General features: G+C 46.0%; 1 protein-coding gene across 1 annotated transcript in view; it reads right to left on the bottom strand.

Moving 5' to 3' along the window:
- DVL3 (dishevelled segment polarity protein 3) overlaps positions 1-11,167 on the bottom strand; it is a 139,164-nt gene extending 127,997 nt beyond the window's left edge. Inside the window, exon 1 of the mRNA XM_085899267.1 lies at positions 10,684-11,167. Coding sequence (XP_085755393.1) covers positions 10,684-10,853 — 170 coding nt within the window. The 5' untranslated portion in view covers positions 10,854-11,167. The remainder of the gene's footprint in view (positions 1-10,683) is intronic.
- Positions 11,168-18,634: the final 7,467 nt, after the last annotated feature.

Here is an 18,634-nt window from a genome sequence, read left to right as displayed (position 1 = left end):
TGTATATATCCAAGTGTGCTTATTTTCTCAATGCAATTGTCATTTATTCTCCACATATTATGATGTCATTTATTCTCTGTGAACAGGATATCTAAAAAAAAGTGTGACAAGGCCAAAATGATAGATAAATGAGTGAAGATCCAATCCAGATCTGAGAATTTTTAAGGAATTCTTCACCATTGAGAGATTGGAACAAAAACGATGTACGTCACAACATCTAAAAAAAGTTATGGACGGATTCTGATGAAACTTGGTGGACATGTTGTGTGTATGACAAGGACGAATCAATGAGTTTGGTGAAGATCCGAGAATTAAAAAAAAATCTAAGCGATTCTTCACCATTGAGAGATTGTGATTGGGACGAAAACGATATATATAGCATGAAGTTTCAAAAAGTTGTGGACAAGTTGTGACAAAACTCGGTGGAGGAGTTGGTTAGGTGACAATAACAAGCAGATTCGAATTTGGTTCAGGTTCGGATCCAGATCTGGCCTATCAGTGAGATACAAAATGTAAACTGTTCAGCCTGGCAGAGATATGCGCTCTCAAAAGCACAGTTCCAGTTCTCAGTTTTTCCTTCATCTTCTATTCGAAAAAATACTAACCCCATTATTGACAATAATATAATCTATCAAACTTGACAACTATATCTTTCAATTTCAAAAATAGCGTGGGATCTTTAATGTCCACAATATAACTTCAGATGGGACGTCTGCCCCCATACAAAGAGTGGTGTGCTCTGAGATGCAGCGACACACACACACACACACACACACACACACACACACACACACACACACACACACACACACACACACACACACACACACACACACACACACACAATGGCTGTTTTGTATTATGTTGGTTAACACCCAAAACATCAGCTTCTAGTTGCTTCCCATGATGGTTAACGTACTGTACCTCAATCAACATCCTGTTGATTTCGTCCGGTTTTGTTGTCAAGTTTTATCCAGTCTGGGATCAAACCACAACTGAACATCTCAATGTCGAGCACACCGACTGAGCTATCCTGTCCAATGACATTTTAAAAAAATTTAAAAAGTCACTGCATGAGGCTTCCTTTGGCTTAGAGACATTCCCACGTCCTTAACGGGAGAAAACAATGAGTTTTATTCTGCAAAAAATGCTCGAGTGTAAGTGTCATTTTGTTGGGTAGTCGATCCAGTCGAAAAAAAAAACATTCAAATTTTTTTTGGAAATTTGTTCCACCCTTATCAGTTTTTCCGTTGATATGTTTGTTGGGTAGTAGATGCAGTCGAAAAATTAAAAAAAAAAAAATTTTTGAAATTTGTTTTACCCTTATCAGTTTTTCCGTCGATATGTTTGTTGGGTAGTAGATGCAGTCGAAAAATTTAAAAAAAAAAAATTTTTTTTAAATTTGTTTTACCCTTATCAGTTTTTCCGTCGATATGTTTGTCTGTCTGTCTGTCTGTCTGTCTGTCCCTCTGTTCGGTTCAGTGCTCCGTTAATAGAATGGCGATTTCGATGAAACTTGGTTGGTAGGTTCATACCATGACCTAGTTGTGTGCAAATGAGAACCGTTGCTATGAACACCACTGTTGCCTAGCAATGGGACTTTGAAATTTTTGAAAAAATCATAAAAAAATTTTTTCGAAAATCAAAAATCGGGCCACGAGCGACTGTGGGCAGTACATTGTCATATTGTCAAAAATTTCCAGCCGGATCCTATGAAAACTGTCGGAGAAGATAGACTTTGAATGAACCCTGGTCGAAAACAATAAAAAAACGAAGTTCATTATATCTCAGAGACTACGAGTCAGATATACATGAAACTGGTATGCTAGGTTCATGGTATGTCCTAGTTATGTGTGAGAAAGAACCGTTGCTATGGACCCCTCCGTTGCCTAGCAACGGCCGAAAAACCTCGAAATGTGGGGGTATTTTAACGAAAAAACAATCTGCAGCATTAACCCTTGAAGCTAGAATCATGAATTTTCTTGTGCTTAAGCCTCAGGTCATTCCCCATCGAACGGGCCCATCGCGTCAGGTTATATTGGGTAGGCGACGACCCATGTCCGCCTACCGGCTTGTTTTACATATTTGTGACATTTCAGTTAATCACTGAGACAAAGGTAACATATGTCTACCACCAGTGAGTACAATGCAAAATTCCACTGGATATTTAATGTGTTGTAACAGTGTATTTTCCACTTCGGTTACCTTCAGTTATTTTATTTTTAACTTTGGATGAAGTGATAATTGAAGGTTAATATTTTTTCATGGTCGTCTGTGAAAACGTTTCATGATCTTGAAGGTCCAAGGTGTGTTTATTTTCATGCGGAATGGTTACCATGTTATATATCATAGAAATGTACACAACAGGCAGGTTCATAATTTAATCTGGGAATGTATGCTTATCGATTAGAGAGAAAAGGGTCAACAGACACAAAGTGTAAACACGAGGACGTGAAAGTTCAGATGTAGTGCGTTTTGAGGAAAAGAGTTGTATGTTAAAGGGGACAGACTCTCAGGAAGTTATGGTAAAGCTCAGAGATAGAAATCGGAGAAGACCCCCAGTTGTGCAGCGGGCTGTAAACTTGAATTCCTATCGGGAAAAAACAATAAAGCTGTCACATAATTAAACTAGAACAGCACTCGGTAGAACACATACCTCTGCCAGGCTGAACAGCTTACATTTTGTGTCCCATTGATAGGCCGGATCTGTATCCGGACCTGAACCAAAATGTCATCGGCTTATTGTCAATGAACCAACTCATCCATCAAGTTTTGTCATAACCCGTCCATAATTTTTTGAAATATTGTGTTATACAGTGCATTGTTTTGGCCCTATCTCTCAACGGTGAAGAATCACTTGAAAATTAAAAAAATTGTCGAATTCAGATCCTTATGGAAATCTCATCAGTTCATCCTCGTTACATACCCAGCCTGTCCACCAGGTTTCATCCGAATCCATCCATAACTTTTTGAGATATCCTGCTCAAAGACAGACAGACAAACACACAAACACACAAGAGTGAAAACATAACCTCCGTCCACCTTCGGTGGCAGAAGTAGGAAGTAATAAGCTCATGAGGTGTGGATGTGGAAAAAGAATGATGGGCCAGGTGACCACGTTCTGTGTGTAAGTTTCCTTAAATAGCTAAAGGTTCCCTTATTTGCTCAGTTCACTTGATCGTTTTGATTTAGGTCAATGTTCAAATTAATTCTCGAAGACCATGAACCATCCCAGTTGCTCCCGTCACAATGAAAAAGTTAACCGCCTCCTTGATAAACAAGACACACCTGTATGTAATAGAATGGAAACAAATGCATCAGTTCAGTGAAAAAAAAAGGTGCAATCTGATATACCGGCAAAGTACAAGATCAATAACACCACAAACCCTTAACAGCAACTTAAAAGCCCACAAGGAGGTTGTGCCCTTAAAAGTACGAAAGACAATGAGTTTCATTATGAAGATCTGAGTGGACCTACTAACCCTCAATGACGTCAAGCAACGTTTACATTGGTAGAAACTGTAATTCGGATTTAAATTCCTGATAAAGCTGCAACATTCTGTGAAGCTTTGAATCACGGTTATATGTCACCTGTTATGATTACACGATGATAAATTTCAACAACCATAATCTTATTTTCCACAAGAACTTGGAAATTGAGAGGATAGCAAATTTGATTGTCACCAACTCGATTGTAAAGTGACTTCATGTTCGGTAGGAAGCAAAGCGTGGCTGTGAGTGGGAGGATGTCTTGCTGGGAGGATGTAAGTAGCGGGGTACCTCAGGGATCAGTACTCGGACCATTTCTATTCATTATTTACATCAACGATTTGGATAGTGGGGTAAAGAGTAAGCTTTCCAAATTTGCAGATGACACAAAGCTTGTAGGTAAGGTGGATAGCAGAGGGGGTGGTGATTAGATACAGGAAAGTATTGATACTTGTATAGATTAGGCAAAAGATTGGCAGATGGAGTTTAACCTGAGCAAGTGCAAGGTGTTGGGGATGGGGAAGAACAACGAAAATAGAGATTAGAGGATGCAAGGGGTCATTTTGGAGCGTGTCACACAGGAGAAGGATCTGGGGGAGGTAATAGATTACGGGGGAAAAGCAGACAGGACAATGGCATGCAGATATAAGATTTAACGCTCATCAGGTTTTTAGTTGTATCCACTGGGTTACTAATTATAAATCAAAGGACATCGTGTTAACATTGTACAGGAATTTAGTGAGGGTCTCATCCAGAATATTGTGTACAGTTTTGGCCACCACATCCGAGGAAGGACATAATAGGTACCATAGAGAGGGTTCAATGTAGAGAAACGAGATTAATTCTGGGCCTAGCTAGACTCAGCTATGAGGAGTGGCTGAAGCAGACAGGGCTATATCTATAATATAAAAGGAGCTCGGTCTCAGTGTGTATGCCTGCGTGTGTCCGTCAACAATTGTCCTACATCGGCAGCGCAGCATAGCAATACACGCACACATCGGCCCTATGCGTACATGCAGCATATAGCGTGCTGCACATATATGCATGAGGACAGTTTGTTTTCTGCCATAGCCCGTGTCTAAAACGTTTCCCCCAGACAGACACGTAGCCCCAGACAGTTTGATCAAAAGAAGGAAGAGAGGGCAGAACAACTTGAAAACTGGATGTTTTCGCTTAAAAACAAATCAAACTCCCTTAACTTGTGGAGATCATTCTAAAATATGCCATGAAAACGACAGTCATCATAGATGTGTGTGTGTGTGTGTGTGTGTGTGTGTGTGTGTGTGGGGGGGGGGGGGATGCATTGAAATATACATGGCTGCTCGTTTGTTTGTGGGAAGAAATGCGTTCAAACTTGGTGGTTGTACTCACGGTGTGCATGGGATTGCTCTACTAAGTTGGGATTGCCACCTCCAACATAAAGTTGCCTTCCCTTGCACGGGTGTTTCCAGTAGGCATTTAAAACAAGTTATCATAGTTGTAACGCTGTCATAGTCATGTTTCCTGATGGCATTGGAATTCATGCAAACCATATTAATGGCTCTGAAAACGGCTTGATGAAGGAAAAAAAAAAAACTTTGACACCCTCTCCACACATCTGCTAAAGTATCTTGGGCACGTCGGTATGTGGCCAACAAGCGACAAAACGTTTCAGCCCGTCTGCATATATTTATACAGCTTTGCTTTCCAGCGACCAAGGTTTTTATCCCCAGGTCTTCAACCCCAAACTTTATTTTGAAATAAAATAAAAACTATGGCAGCCTCAAGGGACCGTCAAGCAAAATATTGATGGTTATGAAACAGCTCGGCCAGTTGTCCGTTGAAACGATGTATGGAAAAGCTCGACACGAATCCAATTTTAACAACACTCTCCCCACTTCATCAGGCAATGAGAAACATCGCATGAAAAGCAACAGAACCGTTTTTTTTGTATTTTTGAACGTTTGACATACTGACACCCATCCTTGCCAACATTGACATAAAGCACGCGATGATCACGAGTCTTTAACAGCCTATTCCCACCTCGTGGAGTTGGCTGGGGAAGGTTTTTGTCCTAGGTCTTTCAAGAAACGGCTGGCCAGGTCCGACGTTTCACCAGGTGTGTTCGGACAGGAATTTGTAACTTGTTCAGGGTGCCTATGATAGCTCACATGGCCTTCACAATGGACGCTGTGGATTCTTTAACAATACCAGGGACGGCACACACATTGATGGCTTGCACTGTCTACGAAACACCAAGGTGGCAATTTATATCTGGGCCGAGATTCCAACACAGGCTGGACAGCTCAGAAGCGAGGGGACATACCTCTCGGTTATCCTGCCAGCCCGACATAAACCACAGGCGTTTTGTTTAAAAGAAGACAACCTAAAAGCAAAAATGCAATCGTTAGTTCCAAACACAAACAAACAAACAAAGAAGCTAAAGGAATGACGTTTGATGCCTTCAAAGATCACATGACTTGGATTGATGCAAAGCACGATGACATCATCACTGAGGGTGCCATCATCGCAAACACATCAGGGATTGCATGTTCAGGCTTGGACACGACCGAGCTGGATACAAAGCTCATAATCAATAACATGAAATAATGCTTAAATATTAAAAGGCATGGGGGAGGGGGGGGTCAATTAAATAAATAAATAATCCATATTGCTGCATTTAATTTACATAAAATGAGTAATTCAATTCCTCCATTGCCAGTTCGACTTTGTGAAAGGATGGCCAGTGTGGGAAAAACAAAAACACTGGAAGCTGCATAAAGTGAACGAGGGGTGTTCAAGAAGTCCACACAACTACGAACATTTAAAAAAATGATGACTTGCGTGAAATCTTGCTTTGCTGCAAACTCCAATCTGGCAAGTAAAATGGTCCTTTGAGCTTTTCCAATTCACCAAAACCACATCAAAACGCACTCACGCGCGCGCACGCACGCACGCACGCACGCACGCACGCACGCACGCACGCACACACACACACACACACACACACCGAAGTAATCTCCCTCACCATGACGTCACCACCAAATGAGCTCCACCATGACCCCTGCCCGGTACGGGTAACAGTGGAGCTTAATGTTGATGGTGACAATGAGGTTGGAGACCTGACTTTTTGGATCTTAGTTTTCAACTGCAAAATCGTAGCTCCCTGGCTGTGCTGTAGTAATGCAGAAGGCAACGTGTTCACACGGCGGGCGACGCTTGTTGCTAATCGTCGTGATTGGACTCGATTGGTGCTATTCCTATATACAGCGAGGGGTTTTAATACGTCATAATGTAAACATTTCTATACCCCTCACCCCCCCCCCCCGATCTGCCATACTCTGTTACAGAGCGTTAGTTCTGCCAAAGCAAAGCAGCACAGGGAGTCACGCTGGGTGGTTTGCCATCCCTCTTCCAGCAGTAGTTAGGGTAGGAATTTCAAATTTATTAAGGGTGCCGGCGAAAGCTCACAAACTCTTCGCAAAGAATACCGTGGGATGTTTAACGTCCATCAACTAATGCTGGCAGACAGAACACCTGTGTAACGTCCATCCCGAGGATGGCACACACGTTGATGAATCACCCTACCTGTGAAACACAAGGATGACAGTTCAAAGCTGGGTTGGGATCCGACTCCAGGCGAGACAGCTTAGAGGCGAGTGCGTGCACCTCGAGATCATCATGTCAAAATACAATATTACTCGCGAGGTACCCGTGCTATGCACGGGAGGGAGCCCGGATGCAAACTCACAAGCGAATGCCAAAACCATGAACCAATAAATTCCACATTCCTGTGACACCTTCAGTCGAACATCAGGCATGGACAGCAGGTTTGTGAAGGACTTGGGCAAAAAAAAAAATACTAAAACTTGCTGCAGCTGACCCCAACAGAAGGTGGGTAATATTTTAACGGCGTTCATGACGACACTGCAAGTGCCGAATCCGCGATGTAACGGGTGGTAACCCTCACACGATTTCCTGAATTTCCTATAATTAAACTTCAATGTCTCCATATTTTCATTCCAATCACATATTAATACCATTCCATTAACATAACATAACAAATTGGATTGAGGTATTTATGTGAACCCCCAACCACCTGAGGACACTGGGGCCAGGAACCCAAAACGTTCCACAGAAGGTTTGACGACGGGGCGAGCCCCCAAACTGAGGGAGTAGTTCGTGGACGGACAGATGGACTCTTGCAGTGTGACCACTCCTCATTTTCATAAATGCCAAGGTGAGCCAATGAAAAAAGCCAAGAATTCACAAGGTTTCGGAAAAGCCATGACAATAGAAAACCTATATGCCAAGAAAACCTATAGAAAACCAAGACACCAAGGTGAACAACGAATCGCCAAGATCTTATGAAAAAAGCCAAGGAGTGGTCACACTGGATTCTTGCTATATATATATATATATATATATATATATATATATATATATATTTATATATATAAATATATATATATATATATATATATATATATATATATATATATATATATATATATATATATATATATATATATATATATATATATATATATACATATATATATATATACATATATATATACATATATATATATACATATATACATATATACACAAGGTGTGTTCAAAAAGTATCCAACCTTAATTTTTCCGTGCGTAAACAAATGAAACTCGGGAGGCGTGGTTTGGTGCACGTATGAAGGCAATCCTAATCCGTATGCGTGAATATTTTCCTGCCAGCAGAAGCTGTCAGTCGCCGACAAACCGCCGATAAGCGAGGAAGTGTAAGTGAGCGCCGTCGGATTTTCGTTTTTGACAAAATGACGGATCACTGTGGTCTCATCGCCAGTGATAACTGTGTTGAAGAAGTTGGGATCTCTGTTCACAGTCTCCAGCATGTCCTGTGCGATCTCCAAACGGAGTTGCTTCTGCTCGATCGTTAGCAGCTTTGGCACGAACTTCGCTGAGATTCTCCTTAAGCCCAAATCCTCAGTCACAATGGAATGAACCGATCCAATGCTGACGCCCGCCTCGTCTGCAAGTTCTCTGATCGTGATTCGACGATCCTGCATCAGCAGGGTCCTCACTTGGTCAATGACGATCTCATTTCGGGATGTTGAGGGCCTACCAGAACGTGCTTCACTTTCCACTGATGTGCGACCATCTTTGAAGCGGTTGTACCACTCTTTTATCTGTGTGGTGCCCATTGCTTCGTTCCCGAAGGCCCGTTGAATCTTGCGGATCGTTTCCACTTGGGAATCGCCAAGCTTTACACAAAATTTGATGCAGTAGTGTTGTTCAAGTTTTTCCGTCATTTTGTCAAAAACGAAAATCTGACGGTGCTCACTTAAACTTCCTCACTCATTGGCGGTCTGTCGGTGACTGACAGCTTCTGCAGGCGGGAAAATATTCACGCATACGGATTAGGATCGCCTACATACGTGCACCAAACCACGCCTCCCTTGCTTCATTTGTTTACGCACGAAAAATTAAGGTTGGATACTTTTTGAACACACCTCGTATATGCTGACCTTGAAATATGTAAATGATTATTTTAATTCTTATGGAGTTTAAAATTGCAAAAACAATCATTCTTTGAATCCGATATGAAGTATGATATCAATCGTTACTCAATATGCTCCTGTGGACGGAGGAGTCTCAAGAACGATGCTGGGGCCGGACTCCAAAAAAAAAACATGGCATCAGCATTCAGTGCAACACAGCACAGCAAATCATCATCATCTGAAGAAGAAAAAAAAAAAAAAAAAGATGTGATGTATGGAATGGATGATGAACCATTGTTTGTTCAAAGGAAGAATTTAAGAAGTTAGGTGCTCATCAGGACAACACGACTTGACTGAGTTTCCAGTGAAGTGGAGTAATTAAACAGCAGTAAATGAAGTCTCTTTCAAAGAGAGTTACGCGGACATCTTTGGACTGAGCGAACCAATGTGAGGGATTTTAACTCCGAAACCACGCTTTCCCTCCACAGTGACACTGTCACTACCCTCAGGCTGAACCTCACAAACTAACCTTCCTTCATCCCTATCGCTCCCTACTCCCTCACCGACGCCTTTCTTTCACACTACCACCCCATCCATAATCCACAACCACTGCCACCTGAGCTCTCATCACCCCCATCCCCTAACTCCCCAGTCTCACACTACCCACTCTCCTCCTCGTATCTCCCGAGAAAAGGGATTACCATATTTCAATCAACCTATTCCCAAATTAAATGATACAACACTACCACCCACACCAGTTGATACACGATGTAGCGGTGCACGACTGGGTTTGGTTGTACTGTATTCATGAACAGATACCTCCACCTCACTCACTCACTTTCGCTACTTTGACGTCTGTGTGAAACCAAGCTGTTGTTTTTAAGTAGAGTGGAAATTGGAGGAATTCTCCAAGTCTCACTACTCACTTCTTCTTCTCCGAGATCATCTCACTACCACCATGTTCACTGGACTCATCACATTAACAGCGATCTCTTTACCTCTTGGCTGCTCTCAGTGTCTCTCACTCACGAACAATCGCCTCCTCAGGCTCTCACGAGCGCCCTGCTATTCTCAAGCTCCCTCACCACCACTACGAGACTCCCTCAACACCACGACCAGACTCCCTCAGCACCACTACCAGACTCCCTCAGCACCACTACCAGACTCCCTCACCACCACTACCAGACTCCCTCACCACCACTACCAGACTCCCTCACCACCACAACCAGACTCCCTCACCACCACAACCAGACTCCGTCAGCACCACTACCAGGCTCGCTCAGCACCACTACCAGACTCCCTCACCACCACTACCAGACTCCCTCAACACCACTACCAGACTCCCTCACCACCACTACCAGACTCCCTCACCACCACTACCAGACTCCCTCAACACCACGACCAGACTCCCTCACCACCACTCCCAGACTCCCTCACTACCACTACCAGACTCCCTCAGCACCACTACCAGACTCCCTCACCGCCACTACCAGACTCCCTCACCACCACTACCAGACTCCCTCACCGCCACCACCAGTCTCCCTCACCACCACTACCAGACTCCCTCAGCACCACTACCAGACTCCCGCACCACCACCACCAGCCTCCCTCACCGCCACCACCAGACTCCCTCAGCACCACTTTTTCCTCCCCTTCACACTCTTACTCCCAGCATCCTCTTGTTCCTCCATCACTCCCTTTATTCATCGCTCACCCGAAATCATCGTCCATGGACTTGAAGTAGAATTTGTAGACGTGCGTGGGCCGATTCAGAGCCGCCTTGAAGTCCCCCAGGGTGACTCTGTCTGGACCAAGGCCCAGCTTCACCAAGTACGGCGTCTCCTCATCCTCCATGTGATATATTATCTTCGTCTCGCCAGCCATGACTGCCCCGACCTCTCCGTTTCCGTCCCGGACTCTTCCTCACGGGAGCTCGGCCTCAGTTTGCCTTTGTCTCCAAGACCGGCACCTCCACTCGTCGGGTTTTTCCTTTCATCCAAGCGGGGCAAAGCCCAAGAACACGGCAGCCATTGCTTGTCGCCGTTCGGCCCTCTGTCTTTCTCTTTCTCCTCCCCCCACTCCCTCCTTCTCCTCCCTCTTTTTTTTCCCCACTACCCCTCTCCTATTCTTTCGCTTTCTCTTCTCTCCATACCCTCCTTCTTCCGCACACTACAATTTTCCCCTTCTTCTTCTTCCTCAGTTCCTCTTCTTCCTCCTCCTGGTTCTTTTGGTCGTTTGCTTCCTCTTCTTCATATTCTTCTTCTTCTTCTTCTTTTTGCTGCACTTTGACTAATTTATTCAAAGATTCATTTTCTTTTATTTCCATTCATTCTGTTCCACCAAACATATATTTTCTCACACAATGAAACAATGTTTTCATTTTCAGCTTCTCCATTTTGCTTCACTTTAAATTTTACACGGATTTCCATTTCGTGGAGATTTTATTCCTTTGTTCCCAGCGCAAAAATTAATTTCTCTACTTTCCTATTCCGCATTCGTTTCCGTGATGTTGGACAATGAACAATATTGATCTATCTTTCTCCGAATGACAATAAATTGATGTGCCATTGTTCCATTGTTCCAGCCCTCGATTTTTAACAGAAAATTACTTCAGACCTCTCCACCCACACCCCCTCCCAACCATGTGATCCTGTGCCACACTTTTTCCATCGCTTTCCTCTCCCTCCACGGGCTCCCTTTCCTCTCCCTCCACGGGCTCCCTTTCCTCTCCCTCCACGGGCTCCCTTTCCTCTCCCTCCACGGGCTCCCTTTCCTCTCCCTCCACGGGCTCCCTTTCCTCTCCCTCCACGGGCTCCCTTTCCTCTCCCTCCACGGGCTCCCTTTCCTCTCCCTCCACGGGCTCCCTTTCCTCTCCCTCCACGGGCTCCCTTTCCTCTCCCTCCACGGGCTCCCTTTCCTCTCCCTCCACGGGCTCCCTTTCCTCTCCCTCCACGGGCTCCCTTTCCTCGACCTCCACGGGCTCCCTTTCCTCGACCTGGACGGGCTTCCTTTCCTCTCCCTCCACGGGCTCCCTTTCCTCTCCCTCCACGGGCTCCCTTTCCTCTCCCTCCACGGGCTCCCTTTCCTCTCCCTCCACGGGCTCCCTTTCCTCTCCCTCCACGGGCTCCCTTTCCTCTCCCTCCACGGGCTCCCTTTCCTCTCCCTCCACGGGCTCCCTTTCCTCTCCCTCCACGGGCTCCCTTTCCTCTCCCTCCACGGGCTCCCTTTCCTCTCCCTCCACGGGCTCCCTTTCCTCTCCCTCCACGGGCTCCCTTTCCTCTCCCTCCACGGGCTCCCTTTCCTCTCCCTCCACGGGCTCCCTTTCCCCTCCCTCCACGGGCTCCCTTTCCTCTCCCTCCACGGGCTCCCTTTCCTCTCCCTCCACTGGCTCCCTTTCCTCTCCCTCCACGGGCTCCCTTTCCTCTCCCTCCACGGGCTCCCTTTCCTCTCCCTCCACGGGCTCCCTTTCCTCTCCCTCCACGGGCTCCCTTTCCTCTCCCTCCACGGGCTCCCTTTCCTCTCCCTCCACGGGCTCCCTTTCCCCTGCCCCCACTGGCTCCCTTTCCTCTCCCTCCACGGGCTCCCTTTCCTCTCCCTCCACGGGCTCCCTTTCCTCTCCCTCCACGGGCTCCCTTTCCTCGACCTCCACGGGCTCCCTTTCCTCGACCTCCACGGGCTCCCTTTCCTCGACCTCCACGGGCTCCCTTTCCTCTCCCTCCACGGGCTCCCTTTCCTCTCCCTCCACGGGCTCCCTTTCCTCTCCCTCCACGGGCTCCCTTTCCTCTCCCTCCACGGGCTCCCTTTCCTCTCCCTCCACGGGCTCCCTTTCCTCTCCCTCCACGGGCTCCCTTTCCTCTCCCTCCACGGGCTCCCTTTCCTCTCCCTCCACGGGCTCCCTTTCCTCTCCCTCCACGGGCTCCCTTTCCTCTCCCTCCACGGGCTCCCTTTCCTCTCCCTCCACGGGCTCCCTTTCCTCTCCCTCCACGGGCTCCCTTTCCTCTCCCTCCACGGGCTCCCTTTCCTCTCCCTCCACGGGCTCCCTTTCCTCTCCCTCCACGGGCTCCCTTTCCTCTCCCTCCACGGGCTCCCTTTCCTCTCCCTCCACGGGCTCCCTTTCCTCTCCCTCCACGGGCTCCCTTTCCTCTCCCTCCACGGGCTCCCTTTCCTCTCCCTCCACGGCCTCCCTTTCCTCTCCCTCCACGGCCTCCCTTTCCTCTCCCTCCACGGGCTCCCTTTCCTCTCCCTCCACGGGCTCCCTTTCCTCTCCCTCCACGGGCTCCCTTTCCTCTCCCTCCACGGGCTCCCTTTCCTCTCCCTCCACGGGCTCCCTTTCCTCTCCCTCCACGGGGTCCCTTTCCTCTCCCTCCACGGGCTCCCTTTCCTCTCCCTCCACGGGCTCCCTTTCCTCTCCCTCCACGGGCTCCCTTTCCTCTCCCTCCACGGGCTCCCTTTCCTCTCCCTCCACGGGCTCCCTTTCCTCTCCCTCCACGGGCTCCCTTTCCTCTCCCTCCACGGGCTCCCTTTCCTCTCCCTCCACGGGCTCCCTTTCCTCTCCCTCCACGGGCTCCCTTTCCTCTCCCTCCACGGGCTCCCTTTCCTCTCCTTCCATGGGCTCCCTTTCCTCTACCTCCACGGGCTCCCTTTCCTCTCCCTCCACGGACTCCCTTTCCTCTCCCTCCACGGACTCCCTTTCCTCTCCCTCCACGGCCTCCCTTTCCTCAACCTCCACGGTCTCCCTTCCCTCAACCTCCACGGGCTCCCTTTCCTCTCCCTCCACGGACTCCCTTTCCTCTCCCTCCACGGCCTCCCTTTCCTCAACCTCCACGGGCTCCCTTTCCTCTCCCTCCACGGACTCACTTTCCTCTCCCTCCACGGACTCCCTTTCCTCTCCCTGCACGGGCTCCCTTTCCTCTCCCTCCATGGGCTCCCTTTCCTCTCCCTCCACGGACTCCCTTTCCTCAACCTTCACGGGCTCCCTTTCCTCTCCCTCCACGGGCTCCCTTTCCTCTCCCTCCACGGGCTCCCTTTCCCTCCCTCCACGGGCTCCCTTTCCTCTACCTCCACGGGCTCCCTTTCCTCTACCTCCACGGGCTCCCTTTCCTCTACCTCCACGGGCTCCCTTTCCTCAACCTCCACGGGCTCCCTTTCCTCTACCTCCACGGGCTGCTTTTCCTCTACTAGTGTAGTAGATAGTAGAAAATCGTGCAAATTACGATACAAGCATCAAATTTGGCATTTCTGTTCTGCAGGGCTTTCTGATCAAATCTGCCCGATTGGCCATTTGAAAATCCAAATTTTGAAGAAATATATATATATATATATATATATATATATATATATATATATATATATATATATATATATATATATATATATATATATATATTTGAAGTCACAGCTGCCTCAAATTCTTGAAGCGCAAGTGAACATCCCAGACAGAGAACCAAGGGGACATGCAGTCATCATTGATGGCTCAGCACTTATCAATGCCCTACCTCCACACACTTCAAAGATATTTGATGACTATGCTAAAGAAGATATCATCCCAAAGGTGGAATCCTATGGTGCCAGGTACGAGACGGTGGATGTAGTGTTTGATGTGTACAAGAAGTCAGGTCTGAAGTCCGAGGCAAGGTCGTAAAGGGGGCAAGAAATCAGAAGAAGAGTGACAGGAACCAGTAAGACCCCAAGTAACTGGAGAAGCTTTCTTCGAGATGACAGCAACAAGCCTGAGCTGTTTCACTTCCTTGCGGAAAAGATGTGTGAAGCACAGACGACAAGCACAGTCATTGTCACAAAAGAAGAAGATGTCATTGGCAACACAAGGAAGTCACTGGATGCTGCGTCTCCATGTTGTCATGAAGAAGCTGACACTCGAATATTTGTACACGCCAGGGATGCAACGACGGATGGTAGCAAGTCCATTATCATTAAGACTAATGACACGGACATACTAGTCATCGCAATATCTGTACTGCCATCCTTACAGGAACTAGGTCTTGAGAACATGTGGATTGCCTTTGGCCAAGGAGCCGAGGCGCGATGGATTCCAGTCCATTAGGTAGTTTCTGCAATAGGGCCTGAGAAAGCTCGAGGGATCCCATACTTCCATGCGTTCACTGGATGTGACGTCGTGTCTGCCTTCCGCGGTAAAAGGAAGAAAACTGCATGGCAGACTTGGAACGTCTTTGATGATGTTTCTGAAACATTCACCAATCTCAGCCAGCATCCAACATTGATTCGTGATCTTGACTTTTTTTTTTTTTTTTTTTTTTTTTTTTTCAAAATTTGGATTTTCAAATGGCCAATCAGGCAGATTTGATTAGAATTCCCTGGATAACAAATGTGCCAAATTTGATGCTTGTATCATCATTTGCACGATTCCCCTGAAAAATTGCTGTTATCTGCCCCACTATACCTCCACGGGTTCCCTTTCCACTACCTCCACGGGCTCCACCAACACCTCTTCCTCTCCCTCCACAGTCTCCACCAACTCTCCATTATCTCTGTACATTCTCCTCCCTTACTACCCTTTCCCTCTCTCACAGGCCACACCGTCCTCCTCTTTATTATTCATCACTTTCAATGTATATCTAAATCATTTTCGCACAAACGCCACGCCACCCCAAAGCCCAACCCCACCTCGCCACGTTCATCTAATATATAAAGCTCATTCTAACCACTCACTCACTGACTGATATTAAAGATCAGCACCTTCCCGATGACATAGAAAGCTGAAATTTCACCTGCAGACCGAAATTGAAGCCGATACACCGGGAAAATCCACAGAGGGAAAATCCACAGAGCCGTCGCAAAGCATCCGTAAATGAAAATATAAATAAATGAGAAAAAACCCCCCACCCAAGACAATGGAGAAGCACAGTAATTTAGTGTGCTGATGGACATCGAAGCCGACACACCGGGAAAAATCACAGAATCGTCGGACATCTGTAAAGGAAAAATAAAATAAATAAATGAGAAATCAAATGCAGGTCTTTCCTCGGTTCGTACGGGTCCTTAAAACCCATAAAAGTCCAACATTTCTGAGTTGTACAATTTAAGTACTTAAATGTCCTTAAATTTCAGGAAAATGTTCAAAAGTCAATAAAAGTCAATAAAAATCAGATTTTCCTGTTATTTGGTGAAGGGTATTTCATTTTCCTCGCACTAGTATTCTAAACAAGGACAAATGTGTCCAAGAGCGGCGTCCTAAAGGTTTTGTTTCAGGTCAGTAGCCAGTGAAGTTGAACCATTTTTAGCCTTGTACCAAACAGACAAACCAATGGGTCCCTTTCTTGTTCATGATATTGAGAGACTTGTCAGAAATTTGTTAGAGAGGTGTGTTAAGCCAGTTGCATTACAAAATGCGTCTACTGCATATGACTTGTTAAAGCTGGATCTTGAAAAGGAAAGGGTAGAAAACAAAAAAGATTGAAGTTGGTTTCAAGGCTGAAAGTGAACTGAAGTCCCCCCTGAGAACCAAGGCCATCAGTGAACGCCAGGTGTTTCAGTTCAAAGAAGAATGTAGGCTATTTGTGGTGAAATGTGTTAACAAAATGTTTGAAAGGTCTCCTCTTAAGTATAGTTTAGCCAGAAATATGGCTTCTCTGGATCCCAGGTTGATGGTGACTGATCAAGAACACTCAAAGTCCAAATTCAAATTCCTGTTGGAAAATTTGGTGATTCTGAACAGAGTTGATGGTGATAATGTTGGTTGCGAGTTACAAAGAATTACTGCAGGATGTAGCAGGGTGTGAACTGAAGTCAAGGTTAAAGGACTTCAAGGTTGAAGATGACAGGGTAGATGTGTTACTCTATGAATGTGTGGGTAAAAACAAGAAGTTTGAGAAGTTGTGGAGGGTAGTTCGTAAAGTGTTGCTAGTTTCCCGTGGTCAGGCGTCTGCTGAGAGGGGTTTTTCCCTCAACAGACAGATAGAGAAGGACAACCTGGGTGAAGGCATGCTTGTGGCACTGAGGCAGATCATTGATTATTTTGTACTGGTAGGTGGAATGCTCAAAGCTGAAATCACAAAGGAACTGCTATCCTCAGCCTCCAGTTCTCGACATAAATACCATCAATATCTTGAAGAAGAGAAAGGAAAGAAAGGGCAAGAAGCCATCCAAAGAAAACGAAAAATGGTTGAAGATGAAGTGGATGGTTTGAAAAAGAGAAAGGTGTTGGAAACTGACATAGAAGGTCTGACCACATTGTCAGAAAAATATGCAGACGAGGCTGAGGCAAAAGGTGGCAAAACTAGCCACAGTCTTCTGGTAAAATCAAATGCTCTCAGGCACTCTGCCAAGCAAAAACGGGGGGAACTCAAAGTTCTAGAAAGATAAATTGAGGAGAAGGCTAAATCCTTGCCTGCTATGTCCTAAATGGATATTACAATGACATGTAGCTTACAAAATGTACTGTTCTGTAGTGTAGAAGCAGTCAGGAGTTGCTGCAACTTTGCAGGTGGCAGCACCTACAATAACATTTTAACATAACAACACTACCTTAACATTAAGGATTAACATTAAGAGTGCTGCCATCTGGAAACTTGCGACTGCTCCTGGCTGATTCTACAGTAAATGTGAAGTGAATTTGCCAATTGGCTGTGTGGCGCGTTGTGCCTTGTCGACTGAATAAGCTCCTGCTGTGTTGTGTATGTTCATTATTAAAATAGATTTTTTGTAAACTTACTATCTTTGTTAATTTCTCGGTGACTCACCTCAATTTACCCCTGGAATTTTTCTAGGATGTGGTCCTTAAAAAGGGGTTATTTTAGCCCTTAAAGGTCCTTCAAAAAGACATCTCAAAATAAGTGGGAACCCTGCTTTCATTTGAGCGACCGACATAGAATAATTCTATGCAGAAGCATTTTGATGAGACAATTTGAATTGTAATCAACGCTCCACCGCACGTCTGTCTTCCCTTCCTCTCACCTTTTGCTGCCTTCCCTTCCCCCACCCCTCTTCACTCTCCCCCCACCTCCTTGCCCCCCCACCCCTCCTCAGTCGACCTTCCTCCTCTCTCCCCCACCCCTTTCCTTCTCACCCGTATTTTTTCTCCCCCTCTCAGTGTTTCCGTCAGCAAAGCGACAGGTGGTATTTGCTGGCGTGTGTGTGTGTGTGTGTGTGTGTGTGTGTGTGTGTGTGTGTGTGTGTGTGTGTGTGTGTGTGTGTGTGTGTGTGTGTGTGTGTGTGTGTGTGTGTGTGTGTGTGTGTGTGTGTGTGTGTGTGTGTGTGTGTGCAGTATACTATTTGTGAATGTCTTTATCGTGTGCCAATTTAGCTAAATATAGCATAACAATTGTGCATTTTGTGAGGAAAGCACCAAATTTGGCACACTAGTAGCCTAACATATTATGAACACATTTGGATATTGGGCCATCTCAAATTCAGCCGCTGATGGCTGTGGTAGCCATTTTCCACTGCCATCAAAAATTTTGAGATGGCCCAATATCCAAATCTGTTCATAATATGATAGGCTATTAGTGTGACAAATTTGGTGCTTTCCTCACAAAATGCACAATTGTTCTGCTAAGTTGCCCCACTATTACAGCTATGGAGGAACTCCACTAAGGGTTTGAAACAGTAAAGGGCTTACCCTGGTAACCTTTCTTGGTTGCTTTATGCAGCTTCTTTGCCGAGAAGAGCATAGGAGTCGACGATATATT

The sequence above is a fragment of the Eptatretus burgeri genome, chromosome 10 (assembly GCF_056783735.1).
Source record: "Eptatretus burgeri isolate ZD-2024b chromosome 10, Ebu_testis_v1, whole genome shotgun sequence".
Classification (NCBI taxonomy): domain Eukaryota; kingdom Metazoa; phylum Chordata; class Myxini; order Myxiniformes; family Myxinidae; genus Eptatretus; species Eptatretus burgeri.
This window is presented reverse-complemented; position numbering and strand designations above follow the sequence as displayed.